This window comes from Ursus arctos, unplaced genomic scaffold (assembly GCF_023065955.2).
Source record: "Ursus arctos isolate Adak ecotype North America unplaced genomic scaffold, UrsArc2.0 scaffold_7, whole genome shotgun sequence".
Lineage (NCBI taxonomy): Eukaryota > Metazoa > Chordata > Mammalia > Carnivora > Ursidae > Ursus > Ursus arctos.
This window is the reverse complement of record NW_026623089.1, coordinates 82,994,779-83,020,625: the sequence shown is the minus strand read 5'-3', so window position 1 is coordinate 83,020,625 and position 25,847 is coordinate 82,994,779. Positions and strand designations below refer to the sequence as shown.

Here is a 25,847-nt window from a genome sequence, read left to right as displayed (position 1 = left end):
TTCTTGACTCGAGAAGCATGAACTGCACCATCTTATTCCAGAGAGAGAGATTCCCTTGCCCAACGCCCTTTGCAACCCCTTTCCCTCGCCTGCCCTGCTATAGAGGCTGGTCATGCCAAATGTGCTTTCTCAGCTTTCTTCGCATCACTAGATGAGTGTATGGCACACTTCTGGCCAGGGGAATACAGGTGGTTTGTCTCGAGATCTCTGGGAACAACCTCTTGCCTTCCTGCTATGGGAGTCACCCTTTCCTTCTTCTCCTCATTTCTGCCTTGACCGCGAATGTCTTATCTAGGGCTGCAGCAGCATGTGGCACAACTCTGAAGAGTTGTTAGAGCCAATATGCTGAGGGTAGTAGAGCAGCTCAAACAGCCGCAGAGTCCTTGACAGATTTTTTGGACAGTGGAATCCATGTTTGGCAACAACTGACTTCTAGATACGTGGGAAAAAGAAGCATTTCTTTTTAACCTATTTATTAACCAGGCTTTCTGTTCTCTGCAACTGTTTCCATTCCCAGCTGATACAAGCAGTTCCAGCGTCCAGCGCTGGTGTCGTCTGTGATGCAAAGGACCAGGTCAGAGCTGGTGGTGGTAGCACTCGATTGTTCCACAGCATTGTTTGGGGCGTCATTCCTCTCTCTTAGCCTCCACATTCCTTCAGAAGTCCTGAAGATTTTGTAAGCTGCATAATGTGCCTTTTGATACATTCTTTTTCTGCTTACACTAGCCAACGGTTAATAACAAATAAAAAAGATGAGGTCTTAGCCTGGATCATAATCCAATATGACTGGCGTCCTCATAAAAGGAGGAAAATTGTACTGAGATGTCCATTATTTCTATTGCTTGCAATCAAGAACCCTGAGAAATACAGAAATTGACACCAGGAGGGTTGGCAACAACCCACTCTCAGGAAATGGGAGGAAATTTGAGCTTGATTATCTAGCCTGGCTGGATTTAATGACAATGAAAATCCAAGCAGTATTAAGATGGTTCTTGCACAAAAGATTACTTGTGGTCGCTTGTAGCAATCACCCTCTACAATGAAGGTCCCACTGACTTTAGGACATTGAGAAACCAAGCGATTTCTTCCAGAGCACAGCATGAAGGGCACAGAGAAGTCAAGAACTGTGGGGCGGAGTGGTGGATCCCAATGGCTGGAAAGATGAAGGAGTGAATGGTCGAGTCTTAAATGATAGTTCAAGGCACAGTCTGAAAACAAGGGGCTTTCAATGGCTACTGAAAGAATATCTTATCTTTTGCATGAGCAACTAAAACCAAAAGGCAGATTCTGTGGGTTCCTGATTCATATCTGTTAGATTCGCAACCTCCTCTCGTCTCTCGGTGGTGGTTAGGGGACTGACTGGAAAGAGTGAGAAATGGGACACACGGGAATGAGGATTCACAGTGCACAAAGCGTCCCTTGTTTTAGGAAGTAGCCCCTTCTCCCTGCTGTTCTGCACTTGCTTGAAGACCTATAATGTTCTTGCTAATAAAATTGCTTTGCAAGGTGGGGTCCAAGTCCCTTTATACCTCTCCTCTCCTCATTGTCTTCAGACCAAAACCAGAGCTAAATGCCAACATGTCCCTCATGTAATAAAGCCAAACCTAGATGGGGGAGACTTACACACCAAGGTAAATGCAAGAGTTTGCTCTTTATACTGGCAAAGGTCTTAGGGGTACATGTGGGAATCAATTCTGAGGGTGCTAAACCAGGGAGAGAAGAACAGGATATTACTTCCCAAGAGATTCTAGCTCGATGAGCTTCCTGGAGTGGGGGAGTGGTTCTGTTTGCTTACTTGCTTGGTTGAAAGAAACCTGGTGGCCCACACCGAGAGAAGCTGAAATGCATGAATTCCTTTGGCCTAATGGAGAAGCAGGACCCAAGGAAATAGGAATGCTGGTGTGGATTGTGTATGACCCATTCACCAATCCCCTAACTCTGTTCCCTGAGAGGGACCGGAAAGATGTTCCTTTCATCAAGGCATTGAGAAATCCATTGTTGAGGGAAATGCCACCATCTCTCAAAAGCACCGTCATGGCTGTTTCGTGTACATCAGGGATGCTGTCGAGAGCTGCTAGGGTTAAACAGACTCCCTCATATTCGCCAGGACTCCAGGTGCCAGAGGTCAGTGGTGGCACAACCACTGGGAGAGGCAAGGCCCTCTCAGTGGAAAGCATGCTGACTGTCACCATTCTCAGGGACTGTCTGGGAATCAGAATTGTCTGCACACCAGATATCTTTGGCAGAAACTAGTCGATCATGAGCCCTAGCACCAAAATAGACAGGCAGTTCTCTATGGCCCTGCATGATCCATATGATATAAGCAAATCAAAATGCTCCAGATCTGACAAGTCATCAACAGACAACTTATACCCATGTGCAATTCTGAGGCCTGACCTTGAATGCTACAGAAGTAGTAACTTCCTACAATGTCCACATTTAACTGTCCAGTTGATGCAGAAGATGAATGGGTCTTGGAGAGTGACAGTGGATATTATAAACTTAATAGGGTGGTAACTTTGTACAGCAAATCCATGCAGCCTAGGGAGGAAATGCTCTTTTCTCATTTCCCATTAAACAAAGAACTCCAAAGCCAATGTTGTCTCATTTGGCAAGGATGGCTTCCCATCTTGCTCCACTTATATCAACTCTGATTCCATGTCCCAGTCTGGTCTATAGAAATTGTAATCATCTCACCGTTCTTTAGGACATCACAGTGACTACAACATTGATGAGATCATGCTTGAGGACCTAAAGAGCATGCACTGTAGTTATTCTAGATATGTTAGTAAGAAACATGCAAATCATGGTGTGGGATATAAGTTTCATGAACCAACAGGGGCTTGTGACCTTAGGAGACAATTTTAGAGAGTCTAGTGATCTAGGTAGGTTAAAATAGCTTCTCCAAAGGAGGAGCTGTTGCACCTCGCACGATCTCCTACAGGAAAGACAGAGACAATGCTTCAAAGTCCTCTATGGAAGCAACATTTGTGATATTAGGTGTGCTTCTCTGACCTACTTACTGGGTGACTCAAAGGGTGCCAATTTTGAGGAATGACCCAGAGATAGAGAAGACTCTCCAGTATGTTCATGCCGCAGTGCAATCTGTTCTCCACCCAGTGGATCCGATGGTGCTCCAAGTGTCAATGGCGATTGGAAGCATGTGACAAACCCTATTAGGAGAATCACAGTGTCAACCGTCAGTGTTTTGGAGCAACCCCATACCTTCTTTCTGAAGTAACTAGTTTCCTCTTGAGAAAAAGACTTGGCCTGCTACTGGGCCATGGAGTACACTGAATGCCTTATCAGGAAAGTCAGTTTACCATGCAGTCCGAGCTGCCCGTCTTGAGCCTGATGTTATTTTGATCCATCAAGCCATCAAGTCAGGTCACCAAAAGACCCAGTGACACTAGAGACTCTCAGTATTCAAGAGGATAGGTTAACTTGTCCCATGGGTGTAAGCCAACTTCTCTCCCTAGCTAGCCTACTGCTTATTCAGTGGGTTCATGGACACAGTGACCAATTAGACAGAGACTGAAATTATCTAGGTTTTTGTTTTGTTTTGTTTTAACAATTTAGACTTCCCCTTCCAAGGCTGCTCTGGCTTCTTTCCTGCATCACCAACCAACTGTGAGTGTTCCAAAAGGTACCAGATTCAGAGGAGGTCCTACACAGCCACCTGGAAGCAGATTATATAGACTTCTGTCCTCATGGAGGGGATCAGTAATTTGTGCTCACTGGAATAGACAATGTTTCTGAACTTGGATTTACTTTCTTTGCCCACCATGCCTGTGCTATCATGCTCAGACTTTCTGACCGCCTTGTTCATCACCATGGTATTCCACACAATATTGCTTCTATGGACTTCACGTTACACCAAAAGAAGAAATGAGGTGGGCTAATATCTGTCCCTTAGTAGGAGCTGGCTTATAGAATAGTAGAATGATCAATTGTAGACTAAGTGCCTGCTGGAAGACACCTGTAAAGGCAACATGACTGCCCTGTATTCATAGGATATCTTCTGATCTCAAGGCCAATATATGGTGTTTCTCCTGCAGCCAGGATCCATGGGTACAGGATCCAAGAGGTTTACATCTCTATTGTGCCAAATGACCCATTTGCAAAGTTTTCATTTCTGTTCCCTTCTCCTTTGGGCTTTGCTAGTTTGAAGGTCACAGCAACCAAGGAGGAATTCTTCTAGCAGGGGACTCAAGCATAGTTCCTTTGAGATTGAAATGGAGACACTGGCTCTTTCAGACTCTTCATACCAGTGGTTGAGGTCGCAAAAAGGGGGAGTTAGTGTTGACTTTGATGACAGTGACGCTCAAGGGAACATAAGGTTGCAGTTATATTGGCAAGAGGAAGCCAATAGAATCTAGCGGTGATGGGCTCTCTTATACTGGTATGTCCAATGTGTTTTGTTAAAAAAAAAAATTAACATACACAGATCCCTCAGGCATGAGGGTTATCTCCTGATTAGCTGAGATGCTAAATAAAAGGGAGATTTTATAATATGCATTTAAGAGAGGAGTCATAAATTGGTATAATTTTATACCACTTATAGTCTTGTGACCACTTGCAAAAATAAGGACTCTAACTTCTACTTATATTTTCTTTCTTGCTGCGTCCTATGTATATTTATGTCTACTTTAATTGCTTTTTACTTTTAATTTTCTTCTGTTTATATAGGATAAATTAGTGATATATAACTTAATATAAGGATCAGAATATTGAGATGGGGTCGTGGCAGAATTAAAGGAGGAAGGACTATCACCCACAGGTCCTGGACTTCAAGCTGGACTCAGGAAATGATCCTTCAGTGTTACCCCTTTGTGGGGAGGAGTGAAGGTATTTTGCATGCGTACAAGGTATATTGCATTATATTAAGTGGAAGCATTTTTGTATGGTTTTTATTTTCAAAAATGTAAGAATAGTAAAAAGCACATCTGATGCTGGTAAAGAATGCTAGTTCCTCCCCAAATCCACTCTCCTCTTTGTCCATAATAACGGAACCTTGACTTTCAGCCATATGGAACAAAAACTACATTTCCTAATCTCTCTTGCAGTTGTCTCATTAAGGTAACCAAGTTCCAACAATGAGGTGAAAGTGGATGCATTCTGTGGTATTTCTGCCTCCATAAACAGGAAAGGACAAGTGCCCGCTAGTTCTGTCCTGTCCTTCCTAATGTCAGCCTGGGAGGCGGATGCAATGGTTGGAGAGCCAGTAGCCATCTTGGTCATAAGGTGGTCTTTTGAATAGAGGTCTTACACATGAGGAGAAATATCAGGGCCTGGGCCTCTGATGACAAATTACATTCTCTCAGTATAATAAAACATAAACAGATACTTTTTGAATGCCCAGGCAAGCACAGGGAAGACACTGGTAAACAAGGCATAGTTTGTAGCCTAAGGAAACTTAGAAACAAGTCCTGTGGCTGGCCAATTAGGCAAGGTTGCTCTGTGAACACGCAGGCGCTCTAACCTAATCCGGAGTAGATGGCGGGTGGTGTAACCTGGAAAAACTTTCTGGAGGAAGTAACCTCCTTATAGATGACTAGGATTTGGCTGGTTGTTGGAGGAAGGGGTGGAAAGAGTTTTCTAGGCGTAGGGGAGTTAAGAGGTGTTTAACAGTCTGTAACACCTCTTAAGAGAAAGAAGACAGGGAGGTAAGCTACGGTAGGAATGTGGACTTTATCCTCAGAACGATGAGGGGCAAGCGAAAGCTATGAAGCGTGGTAATGACATGGTCAGACTTACTCTTCAGAAAGATCACTCCAAAAATAAAAAATAAAAAAAAAGAAAAAGAAAGAAAAGAAAAGAAAGATCACTCCAGCTGCTTTGTGCAGAAGGGATAGAGGGGAACAAGATCTGAGGTGGAGGGATGTTTTCTCTTGGCGTGAGAAGAAAAAGAGGAACGAGAAAAGGAGATTGACACCAAGGGCACACTTGGTCTTGATGAAGCACCTGAAATGTATTGGGAAAGTGTAAACACTAATTTGGAGGAAAAACAGGACTGGATCCAGGCTCCACTTGGCCCGTTTTAGAAAAAACACACAGGCACGAAGCTGACTATAAAGATGAGAAAAGGAGTCAGAAGAAATTACTGGAGCCTCGGAGATTCGGGCCTCTTTCTTGCATATCCGAACTGCTTGTCCAAACTCGCCTCCAGAGGTCAGCCGGGCATCTCCTGTGCGCCCGGAGCGCTCTGCACCCTCCCCCGGGCACCCGGGGTAACGCTCCAGAGACGCCCTGCGGCGTCAACCAAGTCAAGTTTTCCGTCTGCGAGGAGCGACCCTCTCAGGCGCGGCAGAAGAGCAGTCTTGGGGTCTGGCGGACAGACCGCCCCCCTGGCTGGGCTGAATCCGAACGGGAGCCTGTATGCTCAGAGCGGTCACCCTTCGCTCTGGAGTCCTGTGGCCGCCGTGGCTCTGACCCCCTCCCCCAGCTCCTCGCGGTACTAACGCGGGGCTGGGACGTGAGGGGCGCAGCATGCACCGCGTGGATCTGCGGGAGAAAGATGTCCTGGTTACGGCCGAGCCGACGCAGTAGCCACAGGAACCATTTCTGTCCTCACTCTGAGTATACATGACCTCACAAACACAAACTCTGTCCTGGGCATTTCTGGGTTTAGCCATAAACAGCATCCCAGCCTGAGATTTCCAAGGAAAAACGCCGGCCACTTCATAGCCAGTTTTATTTTTAATGAAAAAAAAAAAAAAGGACTTACAAAGTTTGTTGTTTTGAAATAAAAGACTTAACTTCTGCAAAACAAGTAACTAATCCTCAGCAGACAGCGGGAGGCAGCGGGAAGCACCAAAGGAGGGCGGGCGGTTCCGGGGGCGTCAGGTGGTGCGCGGAGCGAGGTGTCTGACGTGGGGCAGTGCGGGGAGCGGGGATGACGCGGGGGGCGGGGCGGCGCCCGGACGCGCAGTGCGGGGGCGAGGCGGGGGCCGCGGGGCGGGTGGGCGAGCGGCGCGGGGCCGCGGGGTGGGTGCCCGCTGGCGCACCGGGCAGGGCAGGGGCGCGCGCGGCTGGCGGGCGCGCGGGGGCGGCGGGCGCGGCGCTGCCAATCGCAGACAAAGGCCGCCCCAGTGGATCATGTGGTGCCGGGGGAGGAAGTGCGGCTTGTTTTCTTTCCTCCAGTCGCAGGGCTCGGGCGGAGCGCGATGCCGGGAGACCCCCACGGGGGCGGCGGCGGCGGTGGCGGCCGCGAGCCCAGATGACGCGCCCCCGCCCCGCTGCAGCGCCCCCAGCCCGATGGAGGCTCCGCCGTGGGACCCCCTCCGCAACGACTCGCTGCCGCCCACGCTGACCCCGGCCGTGCCCCCCTACGTGAAGCTCGGCCTCACCATCGTCTACACCGTGTTCTACTCGCTGCTTTTCGTGTTCATCTACGTACAGCTCTGGCTGGTGCTGCGCTACCGCCACAAGAGGCTGAGCTACCAGAGCGTCTTCCTCTTCCTCTGCCTCTTCTGGGCCTCCCTGCGGACGGTCCTCTTCTCCTTCTACTTCAGAGATTTCGTGGCGGCCAACGCGCTCAGCCCCTTCGTCTTCTGGCTGCTCTACTGCTTCCCCGTGTGCCTGCAGTTCTTCACCCTCACGCTCATGAACTTGTATTTCACGCAGGTGAGTCGCGGGAGGCACCTGGGACGGCGCTCACCTGGCGGTGCGACCCCCGCCCTGCGCGCGGCGCCAGCTGTGGGGGCCAAGGCTGCTGGGGGCGGTCACGGAGCCACGCGGCCCAGAGTGTGGGCAGAAGGCTCTGGCTCTGGGGTCGCCCGATCCCTGTCCTGCCTGCAGCCCTTTCTGTGAGGTCACGCCCTCCCATTCCCAAAAGAGGCGAAAGAACGAGAAAGTGTGGGCCGGAGCCACCAGTCGGTCTCTGCCCGTGTAACTCCGCATTATCCGGTGGGTTTGGGGCCCTCCCTGTCCCGGCACAGCGGTAGCCTCCCGCACACAGCAGAACGGGTACTGCTGGGCGGTGTGCCCACCAGGGAGGCTCGAACTCTAGAACTTCTCCTCCGTCCCCTCATCCCAGAGCATCTGGTCTGAGCCTGGACAGGTCATCTGCACGATGGCTTCCAGATTTGGGTCAGACACCGATATTTTTGAGCGACGGTGGGGCGGGACTGTCCCGTTTTGGATGAGATGTTTTTAATCTCCTGCTTCAGAGCCCTGCCGAATGATCTAGAGCTCACGAATTCATTTCTCAGGGTTGCTAAACAGCAGTCTGCTGTAGCACCCAGCTGGGGCAGCAGGAGGTCAGGCTGGCTGTCTGAGCTGGTCTGAGAGGCCCCAAGAAAAAGCCATGAAGTTTACTGAGGCTCTTTCACGGGCCAGAGGAGCCAGTTTATGGGGCATATTGTTAATAAGTGAATGGGAGAACATGTGAATGGGCTCAGCTGCTGTGACTTAAGGAAAGGACAGTAATTGTAAAGTGCTTTGCAAATACCGTGTAAAGTATTGCAAAAAGGCTTAATTAGACAACGCCATCATCGTCATCTCTGATTCTCATTAGCTTTCCAAGCACTAAAATGTCCATTTTCAGCAGGAGTCTACCCATGTTACCGGGTGACGGTCATGTAAGAGCTCTCTCACGGAGAGAGGCATTCTGTGCAGCCAGGCATTCTGGTCCTTTTAGCAGTGTCCCTGTTTCTCTAAAGAATATGTCTTCAAAAAAGAAAGGCAAGAAGAGGTAGGAAATGGTTGCCCTGATGTGGTGGGAGCCCGGGACTGAGAATCTGCAGAACCATGGCTACAAAATAGCGTTATGTACAAGTTAGTGGCTGTTGTAGTCCTACAGAAACAGCTCTACACTGGTAGCCTTCTGATAAGTCTGCCGTATCCTCATGTTTTCCAGTCCACGAGTCATGGGTATTATCTGTCCAAATACCACTTTTGAGCCCAAAAGCTAGTCAGGCAGTCATCAGCTCCATTGCAGACCCTCCAGCTTTTTAATCAGATCGAGGGAGGTAGTTCTAGCGAGATACACAGGTCAGGTAGGTTGATGTTACTACAAGAACTGTGACAGTGAGCATATTTTGTGTTGCGGTCTTTGTGTCCCTTTTTAAGAAAAAAAAAGGGTGGGGTGGGGGAAGGAAGACAAAAACTGAGGCCAGTGCCATGGCTCTCTGCTAATCACATGCAAATTGTGCACTAGCTGGATTACGGGCAGGGCTGCACGTTTTCTGCACTGTCTGCTGGTTGGCAAGTAAATGCTGAGCGAGGGAAAGAGTGACCAGGCCGAGAGAGCCACTCCAGCCAAGCGGCCCCAAGCCCTTTGTATCTTCCAAGTCTTGTTTCCTGGGTGGCTGGCAGGAGAAGGTGGTACCTAAGTGCTGGCCTCCGAGACCCTGCAGGGCAAAGCCATGCCCTGGCTTCCTGACAAATACTCTGTTTCTGGGGGGGTTCTAGCGGGTCACCCCTTTGACTCTCAGCTCTGAGAGTTTCTCCTTTCCTCTCTCTCCCACGTGCCTTCTCTTAGACAAGGTTCTCAACCACTGGAATGGCCCGGGGAGCTTTATGGCCCCCCGCCCCCGGGCCCATCTCAGAACGAGTCCACCAGATTTGGGAGGGAGGGGGCAAGGCGCAAATCAGGAAGCACGCACTGGTGCTAGGCTCCGTCCTAATTGGTTTGTCCTGTTCTTCACAAGAGACCTCTGACGAGAGTGATGTGACGGTCCCCATTTTGTGGAGGGCCAGAGAGGTTCAGTGGCTCACTCAAGGTTACATGGTCAGGGCATGGAAGTGATGGGAGGCCCCCCACATCTCTGCGTCTGCGTGATGGCCCGTGCTCTGTGGTACAGTGTTCAGATGGGAAAGCAGTCTACGGTAGATGCAGCCCTGTCCTCTGGGAGCCGAATCCCCGGCTGGGGAGATAGGAACTGTATACGGCACAGCTAGGCGATAACTCAGGGCGCTTAGGGGTGTATGTTTAAGCTCTGAGAGGCTTGAGTGGGACCCGAGCCCTCAGAGAAGAGGCAGGTTTGTGGCAGCTCGGGAGGCCGGGTGGGAAGAAGGAGAGGGCAGAAGTTTGGGAGGAACTGGAAGGTGCTCCTGCAGCTGGGGGACATCGTACCGTCATTGTCCTGTGCTCGGCACCTGGCCCAGCGCCCGAGGCTGACCTACGTGTCTCTGTGGAGCCTCCCTGATAAGCGGGGAGAAGGGTGTTATCATCTCCCCGCGGAGGGGCGGGTTGGTGAGGAGCTTGTCCAGGCGCCTGCAGCCTCTGTGGCACCTCCCGGCCCGGCTCCTGGGGGCCATGTCCCGTCCCTGCAGGGCCTGGGGTGGAAGGGTGCCTCCTGTGCTCTCGGCCTCTCCTCCTCCATCCTGGGAATCCGGCTCTTCCGGGCCTGGCCCGAGGAGGGGCAGCGTTGTCCCAAGTGACACTCTGCCTGTTCGGGTCCAGCCTCTGGCTCTGTGGGTGACGCTGCCATGCAGCCGCATCTACATGGTGGACCCTACTTTATCCTGGCTCCCTCTGCCTGTCTGCCTTCTGTCCAACCCCTTCTTCAGGTGTGGCCACACAGGTCATGGGCTGGTGCCCCCCCGGGGTCTCCTCCCAGGTCCCCACCTGCCCCTTTCCTTCTCTGCTGCCTACAGAAACCCCAGGTGGAGACGGATACCGCCCCCCGAGGTCCGGGTGCCCTCAGACCTCCACTGCCCAGGTTGGCCTCTGCTGGGACTCTCCACAACCCACTTTGTTGTCCTGTCTACACCCCTTGGGTCTGAGCCTTCCCAGCTCAGCGAGCGCCTGTCCATGGAGTGGTGTGGTGAGGTCCCCTGCTTCCTAACCCCCCTGAGCAGTTCCCCTGGGGTTTTCTCCTCCGTGACCTGGGGTGAAGGTCGCACCTCCCACCACGCATGCTGCTCTCCTGCCAACAGGCTGATGTCTCCTCTTCTCCACTCTCTATCTTCTCAGACAGGCTGGAAGGTGGGGAGGAGGCTAGTGGTAGGACTGGTTCTGCTGACTCTTAGCAGGCCCTGTGTGAGGTGTGTGAACGGCTGTGTGAACGTCTGGCCCCAAATGTCTGGGGCTGTCTTTGGAACATGGAGTGTTGAGTACCTGCCGTTTCTGGCTCTGGTCCCCAGCATCAGTGCAGGGTACAGCCAAACTCCTGCTCAGTTCCTCGCTGTACCAGGAAGTGGTAGGGCCAAGGCTTGAACTGAGGTCTGTCCTCCTTGTGCATGGGGTGTTGGGGTGCCCTCCACCCCAGGCTGTGGGGTCGAGGTTCAGTAGCTGAGGCTGCCAGCATCTGTGTCAGGGCAGCCCCTGGGCGAGCAGGTCTATCTGTAGAGCTCCTGGTGTGGCCATGGGCTCAGCGGATACCTGGGCAGCCGTGCCTTCCAGCCATTTTCCCCTGAAATTACGGGTCTGGACCTCAGACTCTTGGGGCCCCCGAGTTGGGTGGGGTGGGGTGGAGTGGGGTCAACTTCTCACTGCTTCAGCTTTGTCTTGAGCCCGATGACAAATCCCTGCCATGACAGAAGGGCATTTTGAGGAAGGAAAAGGAGAAGTGAACTCCTGGGACGGCGGGGGGTAGGGGGGTGGGGGGACGTGGTGTGATTAATGGATGCTGACGCAGGAGCCGGGACTCCAGCACGTCTTAGAGGGCGGCCGGGAAGCTGCAGGACAGTTGCTTGGGGGGAAGGGGCAGAGCTGAGGCTCTGAGGGTGCTGGAGCATCTCGTGGGAGTCTGGGGGTCATGGGGTATGCGCAAAGGCCTATAGAGGAGGGGGCAACGCTGGGAATGGAAGGAGCAGGGCCTGTGTGGGCAAGACCGAGGTTGAATCCTGGCTTCACCCATAGTGCAGCTCCCTTGGCTGGTTACTGACCGTCCTCCCCAGGAAAGCACCAGCCACGGTGCTCCTTCCCCTCGTTGGAGCAGGTTAAAGGAGACACCGTCTGTGTTGTGACCCTTTGCACCTCAGTTAAGGTGCTCTTTCTACAGCTAACAGGAGGGACCCTGGCTCTTGCCCAGACACCAAACCGCAGTCTGGAAGGTCAGACCCCAGTACCGGCTCTGCCTTATCACCCCACCGTGTCATCAAAATGACTTTTACTGCCACATTGCACTTGGCCCGCCTTAGGGGGCGTGTGGAACTGAGTGGCTCCCCACGGCTCCCGCTCCTAAAGCCCAGAGCTGGGGGAGTGGGAGGTCCAGCGGCCCAGCCCTTCATTTTGCAGATGAGCGACCAAGGCCAGGAGAATTCTAGTGACTTGTCCAAGGTCACCCAGGCTGGTGTGAAGAGCCGGGTCAAGACCCAGCTCCTGTGACCCTGTGCTTGCCGCACACGCCACCCCTAATTTGAAATGCACCCCCGTCCTCATCCTTGCTGATGGGGAACCAGGAGGCCGCCAAAATCGAATCCAAGGACCCTCTCCCCACCCCTACCAGGAAAAGGGAGGTGCTGATCTTAGGAATAAGTGAGTCTTGCTGTGGTTCTTGGCCGTCTGTTAATCAAGACGTGTTTACCAAATACTGTTGTGTGTCAGGTCCTAATCCAGGAGGTGTGAGGAGGGGCGCTTCTAGGCCTGTTGGTGATTATGAAGAAGTAAGAAGCTTAGGAACGCGCAAGGCAAGCCTTTGACAGTCCCTAAGTACCTTATTTCAGAGCTGGGACCAAACAGTCACACCAGGGCAGGGAGTATGCTCGGCCTCACCTCTGTGCAGCACGCCCATGACCTCTTGGTCCCTGGCACTGGCTCCTTGTGGTCACTCAGTGGGCTCCCAGCCTCCAGACCTGTGTGTGTGTGTGTGTGTGTGTGTGTGTGTGTGTATACCTGTGTGTGCTTCTCTGCAAGGGCCTGCACACATGGAACCCAGGAGAAGTTCCCTTATTTGCCTTCAGTCTACCGTCCAGCCCCAGCCCCTCCCAGGAAGTAGCTTCCCCATCTCACTTCTAAAAATTTCCCTCAGCAAAGGCCTTCTGATTCTACAGCCCAGTTGCCCAAGATCGCTCCTCCACGCACAAGCTTTTAATTCTCTCTGCTGCCGTTATTATTGCTTCAGTGCCGACCTAAGGTGAACCACGTTTCGTGAATGCCCTCAGCACTCTCAGGAACGATTAGACTCTCACAGCGTGCCCGAAATCCAATGCCACTGACCACGAAGCCTTGATTTCCCAACAGCAGAAGCTGGGCTGAGCCTGCCGGCTGGGTCCTTGTGCACAGAGCACAGACCTGGGGCTCCTGTCCCCACCGGGAGCCTTGGTCTGGGTCCCACACACCGTGCCACCTATGGGGTTTTGTGGCATCTTTTAGTGCCCCCATCTTTCCCTGGGTCAGACAAGCAGGGACTAGTGGGGGCAGGGGGAGAGCACAGTCCCAGGGCTGGCTTATCCCCGGGGGGAGGGGGTTTACTCACAGCTGTGTCCAACACCACGTGCCCTCCCCAACCAGGGGGCCATCGTGCATCCCTCATCTTAGCCCCTAAAGGCCTCCACTGCCAGGGAGGGGACCATCTGGGAGGTGACGTCATCAGGGCGATGAGGGACGGCCTGACCAGAGAAGGACGTGGGCAGAATGGAAGGCTGCTCGTCCCTGAGACATCACTCACAGACTCTCAGGTTTTTGAGACAGCAAATCATGTGCTCTGCGGAGTGGCTCTGGTCAGGGGGTTCCTGTTTTCCTTGTAGCTGTAGCCAGAAGAGAGCAGTCTCTTCCTGCTGTATGGGTCTGTGTCGGGCCTGACATTCTGGCAGGTTGGTTTTCTCGGGACAGAAATGGCCTCAGCCAACAGTCCCGACGATACCCGCCACACTGGCACTCAGAGGTCTGCAGAGACTTGTCGATATTTTACTTTTTATTTATCCCAGGCCTAAAGTTTAGAGTCTGTTCACCAGTGAGGACAGATGAAGCCCGAGTGGACTTTCTCTACTGGTGGGTTGATTTCCCCAAATTTGCGTGTGGCGAGCCGCAAGAGAGGAAGGAGTATGCGTACCCATGTCAGTGTCTTAGGCCTTGTGAGCCCCATATGATCTCTGCTGTGTTTTCTTTTTTTTTTTCATATGTCTCTTTTAAAAGATAAAAACAGCTCTTAGCTCGCAGCCCGTTCAGAAACAGGCTGTGGGCTGGATTGGTCCTCGGGGGACCAGGTTAGAACAAACCCAGCATTTCTCACCAAGCTCCCACCCCATCTTTGTCCTATTATTTTTGCTGGGACGAGTTGGAAACAGGCTTGGGTTTTCATCTCCTGCTTGGAGAGTGTCATTGGTTTTGAACAAATCTTATTGATCACCTATGCAGGTGCCTAAGGCCAGAGGCAGTAAGTTGGGATTTCTTCCCTGAAGGGCCACTGACTATGGGGAAGGACAGACAAACAGCAACGGAGTGCCCTGAGTCACATGCCACCCATAGCACACAGAAAGAAACCTGCCTCCTGCCGGCTGGGGGAAACACAGGTGAGGGCCCTGCACTGACCTGATGTCCTGTGACATCATCAGCCCTCTGCTCCTTTTGTGGCAGACACACTTGCTAAGCGTGATACTCAGGGAGTAGTCCGCACACACAATGGCATCAGCTCCCCAGGCTGCCCCCTGCCCCCTGCTGCCCTCGCCGGTTTCCAGACCCAGGAACTGCCGGGGGCTCTGTTGCCCATCAGGCATCGTGTGTGGCCGGTGGCAGATGGAGCAGGGAGAGAAGTGCGCAGAATGTGAGCTCCATGGCTCCCCGTGGGCTTGGCCCCACGTCAGGGCTGCACGCCTGTCCCAGGGGACAGTACAAGTGTCCACACACAGCTTTCACACGGTGACACCAGTTTCCACCGCAGCCTAGAGAATCATTCGCTCGTTCAACAAGTATGTTTTTAAAATTTAGGTGAAATTCACACAACATAAAATTACCGTTGTGTTGGGTACAGTTTAGTGGTACGTGGGCCCTTCACGCTCTGCAGCTATCACGTCTGTGTAATTCTTGGACGTTTCCATCCCCCCAAGTCCCTTCCCCCTCTCACCAGTCCTGGGCAGCCACGAATGTGCTCTGTGTCTCCATGCGGTGAACTGTTCTGGATATTTCACATCAAAGGAATCACACTGTCCATGGCCTGCTGTGCCTGGCGTCTCTCACCAAGCGTGATGTCTTCGAGGCTCCTCCGGTTCATGGCAGGTGTCACGACATCATTTCTCCTTGAGGCTGGATGATAGTCCATGGGCATCTGCCACAGGTGGCCATCCTTTCCCCCATTGACGGACATTGAGGTGGTGCTCTCTTGTGTTTCTGAGAGCCTGTTACTCTCCAGATGCTGTGTAGACAGGGTTAAGGGCACACATGGCTCCTGCCTGGATGGCAGTTGGTGTTGAGTGGATAAACAGACAAACAGACTACATTGTTGCCGTTGGCTGACATTGCTTGGTGACTGTCCTTACACTGGTGACACAAAGTAGGATGTTTCCAATGGAAGGTTGGGGGCTTAGGTCACTCCTTCATCTCTACGATTCTCCCTCTAGGGTGCATGTTGCTTGTTTTTAAAAGAACCAGTGGCTTTTGTTACGATTTAAGTGTAAGGCAAATCCATTTGCTCTGGTGCGTGCCTGGCGACAACTTCCTGGGGTTCCGAGCATTGAGATGGAAAGTTGGTGCTTGGGGGAAGTCTGGTTAGCTCCCTTTCCGTTCAGAGCAGATATGGTCCCTCCTCCCAGGACAGCTCTTCACAGATGTGGTGGCTGATGGATCCTCCCAGGTCCTGTCCGCATGGGGTGGGACATTCTCAGTTCCTTTCATTGTTTCTGATGGGATGTGGGTTTGTCCCTCACCATCCTGGTCCCTGTCCCTGGAGGCCCCACCCAGTGGCCTGCGGTGAGCCGGGGGCAGCTGCAGGAGCAGATGGAGGGCTCGCTGCTGGTGTCCCGCCACATTGCCTCCTCTCTGGGAAGGACCGAGGGCAGTTGCGTTGGCGGTGGATACAAGGAGTGTCGCCCATGCCGTCTTGGGCTGCGCGGGCTGCCGTAACACAATACCGTGGACTCTGTGGCTTCACGGCACGGGATTTCTCTTAGTTCCAGAGCTGGGAGTCTGAGATCAGGGTGTCACTACGGTTGGACTCCGGTGAGAGCCTCTTCCAGGTTGCAGATGGCAACTTCTCCTTGGGTCCCCACATGGCGGAGAGCAGAGAGCGCTCTCTGGGGCCCATTTTAGGAGGACACTGTTGCCCCTCTTCACCCTCCTGACCTGACTGCCTCCCGGAGGCCTCACCCGCTGACGCCATCACACTGAAGAGCAGGACTTCCGTGATTTGGGGGAACACCAGCAGCCGGTCCGTAGCAGGCACCACACTGCCCCCAGCCAGGGCACGTGTTCCCGGGAATGTCAGAGTTCTCCTCATTTCTGAGGCAGAAAAGGGCACGTATTGCATGGCGCACTGGGTGTTACACGCAAGTAATGAATCATGGAACATTACATCAAAAACTAGGGATGTGTACTGTATGGTGACTAACATAATATAATAAAAAATATTAGTATAAAAAAAAAAGTTATCTTGGGGGTGGTGAGGAAACACCGAGGCATTTTCACTGCTAACTTACACTGTAGTTCTGCGAAATTTGGTGCAAGGATCATTGCCGTGGTAAGACGTGGCCCTCTGTGGCCGCACGGGGCCTTCCTTCCTGGAGCCTTGGGGCCTGGCTGGCCGCTGACCCCCAAGCTAAGGTTCCTGTACTGGGGAAGGTCCGCTCCCTGCTGCGACGGTGTGGCTGTGTGTGTGTTGCTCGTCTGCAGCAGCTGCAGGCCGGGCCTTGACCAGCACATCGTGACCCGCGGTGGCCGTTGCCATAGGAGCGGCTCAGAAACATACGATCGTGGCACCTCGTGTGGTCAAGGTCCTTTCCACTCACGAGGCTGAAGAGAGAGAACCCTGCCGGGGCGATGATCTGCACGGTCAGTCTCCATCCGTCCCAGTGAGTCGGCAAGCACTTCTCCCGTGGCCTCTGCCCAGGGGAGTCAGTGGGCCTGGGGCGGGACTGGGCTGCTGTGACCCAGGTGTTGTGGGGGCTGCTGGGCCCACCTCCTTCTGCCCCCTGAGAAGAAGGCTGCAGCAGGACAGGTGGGGCTTCCCAGGGCAGAGGCCACAGGCCCTTCAGGTCCTAGAGTTTTAAAGGTAGAAGGCACCTGAATATTGGGACTAACCCTTTTGTCTCACCAGTAGATACCAAGGCCCGGAAAGGCGAAGAGAGGTCCTCAGGGCTGAGCCGAGCAGGTTCATGGCTGTCTGGCCAGCCACAGCCCTGAATCCAGACACTCAGGTGCCCGACGACGACGACGAGAAGCAAGGAAACTGAAGGCCAGGCTCCGTGTGTTGCTGGTTGAATGTGAGGGGCACTCTCGGGGGCACCACTGCCCCTCCTGGGCTGTCTGCTGGCCTAGAGCCTTCTGGGGCAGCCTGGATGGTGTGGGCACCGTCAGATGGAGCCCAGTTCTGTTGAGGAGGACAGGGAGATCCTCTGAGCCCCTGGAGGTGTGCAGGCAGGAGCAGAACTTGGCTGGACCGGTGGGAACTGGAAACAGGAGAGGACGGGAGGAAGCAAGTGCAGATGCCTCTTTCCTGTGAGGCCTTTTCTCTATTCCCCGAGGGAGCCCTGAGAGTCAGGGACAGTTTGGGCGTGCGGCCCAGCTCTTGCTCCTAGTCCCACTGTGCGGTGACACGGACACACACGTGCGCACCCACGTGCGGGCGCCTGGAAGGGCATCTCGGGTGCTGGCTCAGCCTGACGGGACAGCACAGCATACTCTCCGGACGGCTGCAGACAGCTCACAGCACTTGCAGGGAAGTTCAGAGGGGAGGCAACATCACCGTCTGTCCCGGGATCCCATGCGAAAGCAGCTTACGCCAGTGCTGGGGACTCTGTCTGTGTCCTCGGGGCAGCACGAGGCCAGGACATGAGCAGGACTAGCTCCTTGCACGGTGAGCTCGCCAAGTTCAAAGGCAGGACTGGAAATGGTGAAGACCTGACCCTGGAGGCCCTGCACACGTGGCCAGCCCAGGACCCAGACAGAGCACACCTTGGCTTCAGGCTGCTGCACCCCAGAATTCTATGGCACGAACAGCTTCCACCTTTTTCCTTCCTGGGGTTCCATGGCTTTAAATCCAAGGTCAGGCTCCGCGCACATGAAGACACCATGCTTGCCCTCTCTTTCGTAGAGGGCTGACCTGAGGGCTGACCCCCTAGAGGTGTCTGATGCTCGTGCTCCGGGACTCCTGCAGAAGGGGGGAAATGCCATCTTGGTCTCAGGGACTCTGGTTGTCGTCCCTCCCTGCTCTGGTGAGTGAGGGTGCTCAGAGTGGGGCAATGCAGAGGCAGCTGACCACCGACCGTCACCTGGGGAGACCAGGGCCTCAGGCTTGCATAATTTCCCCAGTATATCAGGAAGTGGGCAGCACGGAGGGACCGTAAGGGCGAACAGCGAATGTGTCTTGGTTCGTAAACTTTGTGAGTGTGAAAGTTCCTTTTATGGTCAAGGAGGTCTCTGTGGTCACGGTTTAGTAGTTGTGCATTTAGAATCGTGGTCCGAGAACGTGCAAGGACTAATAGCAGCAGCAGGGGTGGCGAACCGCGTGTGTCTGAGTGCTGCATGTGTGCTAATTCACCTAATCCTCACAGAAACCTACGAGGTGGGTACTAGGATTAATTTCATTTGACAGGTGAGGTACGTGAGGCACAGAGAGGTTAGGTATCTTTCTCAAGAGTCACACAGCTGACTACTGGTGGAGCCAGGATTCAAGTCCAGGTGAGTCAGCTTGAGTCCACACTCTTAACCATCTTTACATGTCTCTGTGCCTGAGAAGGACCCACAGCTGTGGCCTGTGGACAGTGGGACCCTGGGCCTTAGTGAGAATGTGTGTTTCAACCTTCAGATGTTGTGAACACATCATGATGGGTGGACAAACAAGTTGCACAAGGATGTGGAAAGTGTTAATATTGTTCAGATGAGCTGAAACACCGCACAAGCCAGTACTTGTATTTTTATATACAGTAGATTGATTTTCTGTGTGTTATTTGTGAACACACACATGCACAGTAGAAGTATAAGCCTTCCTGGGAAGGGTGAGGCTGGATTCAGAAAGTGATTACCTCTGCAGCGGACGGAGGGATTAGAACTGGGGAGACGGACGCCGGGGGCTTCAGTGATCTCGTTTTTATTGATTAAAAATAAAACAGAGCTGGAGCAAAGATGTCTGTGTTCGAGGTTGAACTGTGTGGGGGGCACATGAGTATGGGCTAGGTAATTTCTTTTTTTTTAGTTTTGTTTTTATTTGAGAGAAAGAGCACGCTTGCACACACACCTGCGAGGCAGGCAGAGGGAGATGCAGGCTCCCCACTGAGCTGGGAGCCTGACTGGGGACTCGATCCCAGGACTCCGGGATCATGACCTGAGCCGAAGGCAGACACGTAACCGATGAAGCCACCCAGGCGTCCCTGGGCTAGGTATTTTCTTTCTTTGGGTTATACGTGACATACTTTATAATGACACTTAAACCTACCATAAATTTGTAACATTTCCAAGTGAATTTGCGTACATACGTTTACAGAGAGTGCGTGTGTGAGCGAGAGAGACATTAACATTTCCAAGTGAATTTGCGTACATACGTTTACAGAGAGTGCGTGTGTGAGCGAGAGAGACATTAACATTTCCAAGTGAATTTGCGTACATACGTTTACAGAGAGTGCGTGTGTGAGCGAGAGAGACATACTGGTTTCCTTCGACTTCTCCTGCTTGGCGCGCACAGCCTCCGACCGCTCAGTTCCTGGGAGCATCTCCCGGGGCCTCAGCCCACGGCCGGACCTCGCACGGAGGTCGGGTGTGTGCAGCCTAGAGCCTGTGCGGGCTGGGACGGCTGGGGAGTGTCCGCTCGGCCTGTTCATTTCCAGGGAGCGGTGGCCCAGAAGGCAGGCCCAGAGAGCCGGGTGGTGTGGGGTGGGGGTTTCTAGAGCAGAATGGCTGCACACAGCGCCTCTGAATCAAGTGCGCGTCTGCAAGCACAGTGCTCCATTGAGTCCCCACAGACTGCCTCTGGGGACAGAGAGGTTACTTTTGTTTCGTTTTGCTGAATGCACAAGGGACACTGTCATACCCACAAAGAACAGCATGGGACATTTCTGCCAGAAGCAGCCAACATGACTTTAGGAAAAATGATCGTGAGGCAGCAAATGCCAGCTTGAGTCAGTAGGAGGGAAAACAGGCAGGCGGGAGTTCAGAGGGTAGAGCCGAGTTGGGGAGAAGGTCAGGGACTGTAATTTATGGGCAAAGGGAGGCCGAGGTCGGCAGCCGCTGTAGAGCCTCTCCGTCATCTGCTGGGCCCTCCTGCGTCATCTGAAAAGTGGTGCAAGGGGCCTGGGGTTACTGAGGGGACCCTGGGCAGGCCCACAGGTGGGGCAGGGGGTGGCTGACATTCCACCCCAGCCTCAGGGGTCAGCCTGGGCAGCTTCCAGCTCCACCTCATGCCTACCCAGAACTTGGTCTTAAATCAGAACCCAAGGAGCCAGGATCACTCACAGTGACGTCCACAACCCTGGATGACCTTGAGAAATCACCTAGCTTTCTTCCCGTGGTACCAGTTTTGGGCAGGACTTTTCGCCACAGTGGAAGTGATGCTGAGACCGCGGGCGTCTGCGATGGGAAATGTTGTATTTCTGGGAGACAGCAGCAGTTTCCAAGGGAAGTGGCTTTGCACTCCCACCTTGCCCTGCCCTCCAGCCCTGACAGCCACAGCAGCTCCTGAAAACCCTGGTGTTCTCACCAACTGTGTAGAGACCAAAGGGATGGCAGGGGAAGGAGAACTGAGCCCTTCGTTCGCCCTTCTGTTTCCCTAAGAAGCAGCTGGGACTCTCCCTTCCCGTGAGGGTTCCAGCCAGACCTCACAGTCCCCCAAGGCCATCTCTCCCTGCTGTCCCTGTGACCCCCTCTTGGGCCCTCCTTCCTGCCTCAGGTTCCCCACCGTCCGCCTCCCTCCAGGGACACCCTCCACCACGCCCTGCTGTCCAGCCTCTCCCTCCATCAGTCAGGGGCCCAGACCCCTTCTCTTTACGTCTGGGTCTCCCGATCTTAAAACCAAGGTCCCAGCCCTACTGAACGGCCCGGCCCCCCTTTTCATTTCCCAAAGGCACCCTCCCACCTACAGTTCCCCACCCCGGGCCTGACCCCACCCAGGCCTCTCTCTCCCTGGCCTCTGCTCACTTCCCTCCTGTTCCTGCACATTCGTGGGGACATAACCCGCCTGCCAGGCGGTGCCCCATCTCGGGGCCACTGTACGCCCACCTTGTGCGGCCATCCCCACCGCCAGCTTGAGAGTTTTCTCACCCCAAAGAAACCCTGTAGTCACTCCCGGTGTCTCCCCAAACGCCCCTGACCTGAGTCACTACTCACCTACCTTCTGTCTTTGATTTGCCTTTAAACACACGCCTGTTTTTCACCTCCCTGCTCACCCCACAGCAGCCCTTTGCTTGTGCTCACCCCTGTGCCCTCTGGAAGCACCGCTCTGACTGCTGACTGTGCCACCTCCAGCCCACGCCTCCTGCACGCAGCTGCCCATGGCCCGACAGGCCTTCCCCGCCTCAGGCGGCTGCCTCACGGCCCGGCCCTGCGGCTGTGACGCTGCCCTCCCCGCCAGGCAGTCGCCTCTCCTCACGCCTCCCCGCCTCCTGTCTCCCGTACCTTTTCACGCCTCCTCCTGCCGACCATGCCTCCTCACATTCCCTCACACCCCCCACACCTCCCATCTCACCCCTCCGCGCACCCCGTCACGCCCCCTCACACCTCCCTGCACCTCCCCACACCTCTGCACGCTCCCTCACATCTGTCCACATCTCCCCACACCCACTCACACCTCCTCAGATCACCTCACACCTCTCAACGCCTCTGCCCTCCTCACACCACTGGCATGTCTGTGTCTGGTTGTGAGTTTCTTGAGGTCAGAGACCAGCTCTTCCCCATTTTTACAGTTCTTGAGTCCAGTGTCAGTACACCATGTTGTTGACCTGATGTGAACCCCATCAGTCTGAATTGGGAATGATACGAATGTTTGGCCTCAAATTTTCCTTCACTTTTCACACGGTCTCTGTCTTCCTCCTCTCTGATTTTATGGGTCTGGTTTTGTACCGAGCAGGCAGAGCCCGTGCTGTCAGGAGCGCCATAAAATAGGAAAGGGTGATTAATCTTTTCTGCCTCCCCCACCAGAGCTGTCTCCTCCCAGCCGAGTTCCTGCTGAGGTCAGCGGGAGCCAGTGCAGACTGTAGGAGATGGGCAGCCAGATAAGGGATCCCTGGCAGGCCAGAGAGCAGGGCTTACCCAGGACATTTAGCTCCAGTTCTGGGCACGAATCAGCCTTTAATGACGTCTCTTGAAGCACAGATTGGGGTAGGACTGGATAGGAGAGTTTGGATTTATTTTGCTGGAAACTTGATCCAGACATTTATACACATTAATTAATGGAGGCAAAAATTTTGTTGTAAAAAATGTGCATATGTATGTCTACATGTGTGTGGGCATGTGTACATGTATCTGTGTGTGTGTGTGTGTGTGTGTGTGTACAATAACAATGTATATATTGCAGTTTAAAATGCCAGGACTTTAAATGCAACTTTAGGGAACTTAACCTTGAGAATTAACGTGAAGGGTAAAGGAAGATTTTCTCAGCACAGCTTGAATAGATCCAATTGTATGGAAGACATAGATGGGTCACAGATGATCAGCAGTGGGCCGAGTTTTTACAAATCATGGTCAAGGCTTGTATTTTGATGTGGTTATCACTTTGGCTTTTTTTTCTTTTTATTTATTTTTATAATAATTTTTTTATTATATTATGTTAGTCACCATACGGTACGTACCTGGTTTCTGATGTAAAGTTCGATGATTCATTAGTTGCGTATAACACCCAGTGCACCATGCAATACGTGCCCTCCTTACTACCCATCACCAGCCTATCCCATTCCCCACCCCCCTCCCCTCTGAAGCCCTCAGTTTGTTTCTCAGAGTCCATAGTCTCTCGTGGTTCATTCCCCCTTCTGATTACCCCCCCTTTCTTTATCCCTTTCTTCCCCTACCGATCATCCTAGTTCTTATGTTCCATAGATGAGAGAAATCATAGGATAATTGTCTTTCTCTGCTTGACTTATTTCACTTAGCATTATCTCCTCCAGGGCTGTCCATGTTGGCTTTGGCTTTTAGTTTAGAGAGAGTCAGATCATTTACTGAGGATCAGATCCTGCCTCTCCCTGGTGATGGCTTTTTCCCTCCAGGCAGGGATGAGTGTGAGCTCTGCGGGCTGGGGCCCGGGCCCCCCTCAGGGTGAGACACCTCACCCAGGGGCCCCTCAAGCTCTGTGAGCTGCGTGGCTGGTGTCCCTGCGTCAGGGGGGAAGTCAGTATCGTTTTAAAGTTATCCTTGTTTGTTGTGTTGTAATGACTGTGACTCTGACTCAGGCCATGGGGAACAGTGTCCATCCATGCTTGGCACATAGGGCAGCGTCTCCCGAATTGTTCCTCAGAACACTCAGAAGACCATAGGCGGCCAAATAAGTTTGGAAACTGCAGCAAGCTGTATGTTTTGCTTGAAGGTTTACAGCAGGTATTAGTCTTTTAAAGACTGGGAAATTCCTGCGGGGAAAAACGTTTAGCCTAGCAGTTTCTAAATTTATTTGATCATGTGACACTTATTTCCAGTAACATTTATTAGTTCTCAATTCTGTAGGAACACCTTGAGAAACCTGCTTCAGAATAAATTTGTAAGAGTGGAGCTATTGGGGCAAAGCACGGGATTGCTCCGAAGGCTTAAATACTAGACCAAATATTTGATGGTCACGGCTGGAAACCCCATCCTTCACCATGTTCCAGGAAGGGTGTTCTGGGTCCAGGCTGGCCTTGGACACCATCCTCCCATACCGGGCTCTGTCCAGCCCCCTCCCAACCGAACGTGTGCAGTGGAGCTGCAGAGGCTGGGGGCTGCGGGAAGTCCAGAAGGGTCTGTTGTTGGGTTTATAAAGAAGGTTGTGTTTCCTTCCTTGCTCAGCCATTGGGGGGGGGGGGGGTGTCTTTCATTCTGCGCATCCCGGCCCTGAAGACCCAGCACTGGCAGGTGGGGGGAGCAAGCAGGGAGCCTGATTCGCCGTGAGTCTACCCTGATCCACCCATACTCCTCCTTCCTGCCGTCTTCAGGTGACCAGGAGCTGCAAGTGTCAGAGTGTGGCAGTACGGGACTGAGGAGCAGAGGAGTCCCAGGTGCCCACCACGAGGTAGAGCCCGTGGCTTGCTTATTGGCTGGCTGCCTGAGCTAGGACCAGCTTGGGCTGGAGCCTTTCTGGTCGGTGTCCTGTCTTGTCTCCTCTAGGTCTCTCCTCTTCAGCTGTAGGCCTGTTGAAGGCAGGACTGCTCGTATTTTTCTACCCCATGGAGTGCCCTTGGGCCCTACCTGGGAGCACCGGGATAGGCCTGGTGTATATGAGTAAACTGAGTCACTGGGGCTAAAGTTACCTGCCACTGACCAAGCTTCATTAAGTGTGGCCCAGTATTTGTTTTTTTGCTGTTGTTTTATTTTTTTAATGTTCCATGATTCACTGTTTGCGTATAACACCCAGTGCACCATGCAATACGTGCCCTCCTTAATCCCATCACCAGCCTGTCCCAGTTCCTCACCCTCCTCCCCTCTGAAGCCCTCAGTTTGTTTCCCAGAGTCCATAGTCTCTCATGCTTCATTCCCTCTTCTGTTTACCCCCCTTCCTTCTTCCCTTTCTTCTCCTACCTATCTCCCCGCTATTTTTTATGTTCCATAAATGAGTGAAGCCATATGATAATTGTCTTTCTCTGCCTGACTTATTTCATTTAGCATAATCTCCTCCAGTCCCGTCCATGTTGCTGCAAATGTGTAATCATTCTTTCTGATGGCTGAGTAATATTGCATTGTATATATGGACCACAACTTCTTAATCCAGTCATCTGTTGAAGGGCATCTCGGTTCCTTCCACAGTTTAGCTATTGTGGACAATGCTGCTATGAACATTGGGGTGCATATAGCCCTTCTCTTCACTACATCTGTGTCTTTGGGGTAAATACCCAGTAGTGCAATGGCTGGATCATAGGGTAGCTCAATTTTTAACTTTTTAAGGGACCTCCACACTGTTTTCCAGAGTGGCTGTACCAACTTGCATTCCCACCAACAATGTAGGAGGGATCCCCTTTCTCCACATCCTCTCCAACAATTGTTGTTTCTTGCCTTGTCAATTTTTGCCATTCTAACTGGCGTAAGGTGGTATCTTAGTGTGGTTTTGATTTGAATTTCCCTGATGGCTAATGATTTTGAACATTTTTTTCTGTGTGTGTTAGCCATTTGTATGTCTTCATTGAAAAAGTTTCTATTCATATCTTCTGCCCATTTTTTGATTTGATTATTTGTTTCTCGTGTATTGAGTTTGAGAAGTTCTTTATAGATCTTGGATACCAGTCTTTTATCTGTGGTGTCATTTGCAAATATCTTCTCCCATTCCGTGGAGTATCTTTGTTTTGATGACTCTTTCCTTTGCTGTGCAGAAACTTTTTATCTTGATGAAGTCCCACATGTTCATTTTATCTTTTGTTTCTCTTGCCTTTGGAGGTGTGTCATGAAAGAAGTTGCTGTGGCCAATATCAAAGAGGTTGCTGCCTATGTTCTCCTCTAGGATTTTGATGGATTCCTGTCTCATGTCGAGGTCTTTCATCCACTTGGAGTTTCTCTTTGTGTATGGTGTGAGAGAGTGGTCAAGTTTCATTCTTTTGCATGTAGCTGTCCAATTTTCCCAGCACCATTTATTGAAGAGACTGTCTTTTTTCCACTGGATGTTTTTTCCTGCTTTGTCGAAGATTAGTTGCCCAAAGAGCCAAGGGTC

General features: G+C 52.5%; 1 protein-coding gene across 1 annotated transcript in view; it reads left to right on the top strand.

The window, feature by feature from the left end:
- Positions 1–7,055: 7,055 nt before the first annotated feature.
- GPR137B (G protein-coupled receptor 137B) overlaps positions 7,056–25,847 on the top strand; it is a 53,407-nt gene continuing 34,615 nt past the window's right edge. Inside the window, exon 1 of the mRNA XM_026504015.4 lies at positions 7,056–7,626. Within this exon, the coding sequence (XP_026359800.1) occupies positions 7,099–7,626 (528 nt within the window). The 5' untranslated portion in view covers positions 7,056–7,098. The remainder of the gene's footprint in view (positions 7,627–25,847) is intronic.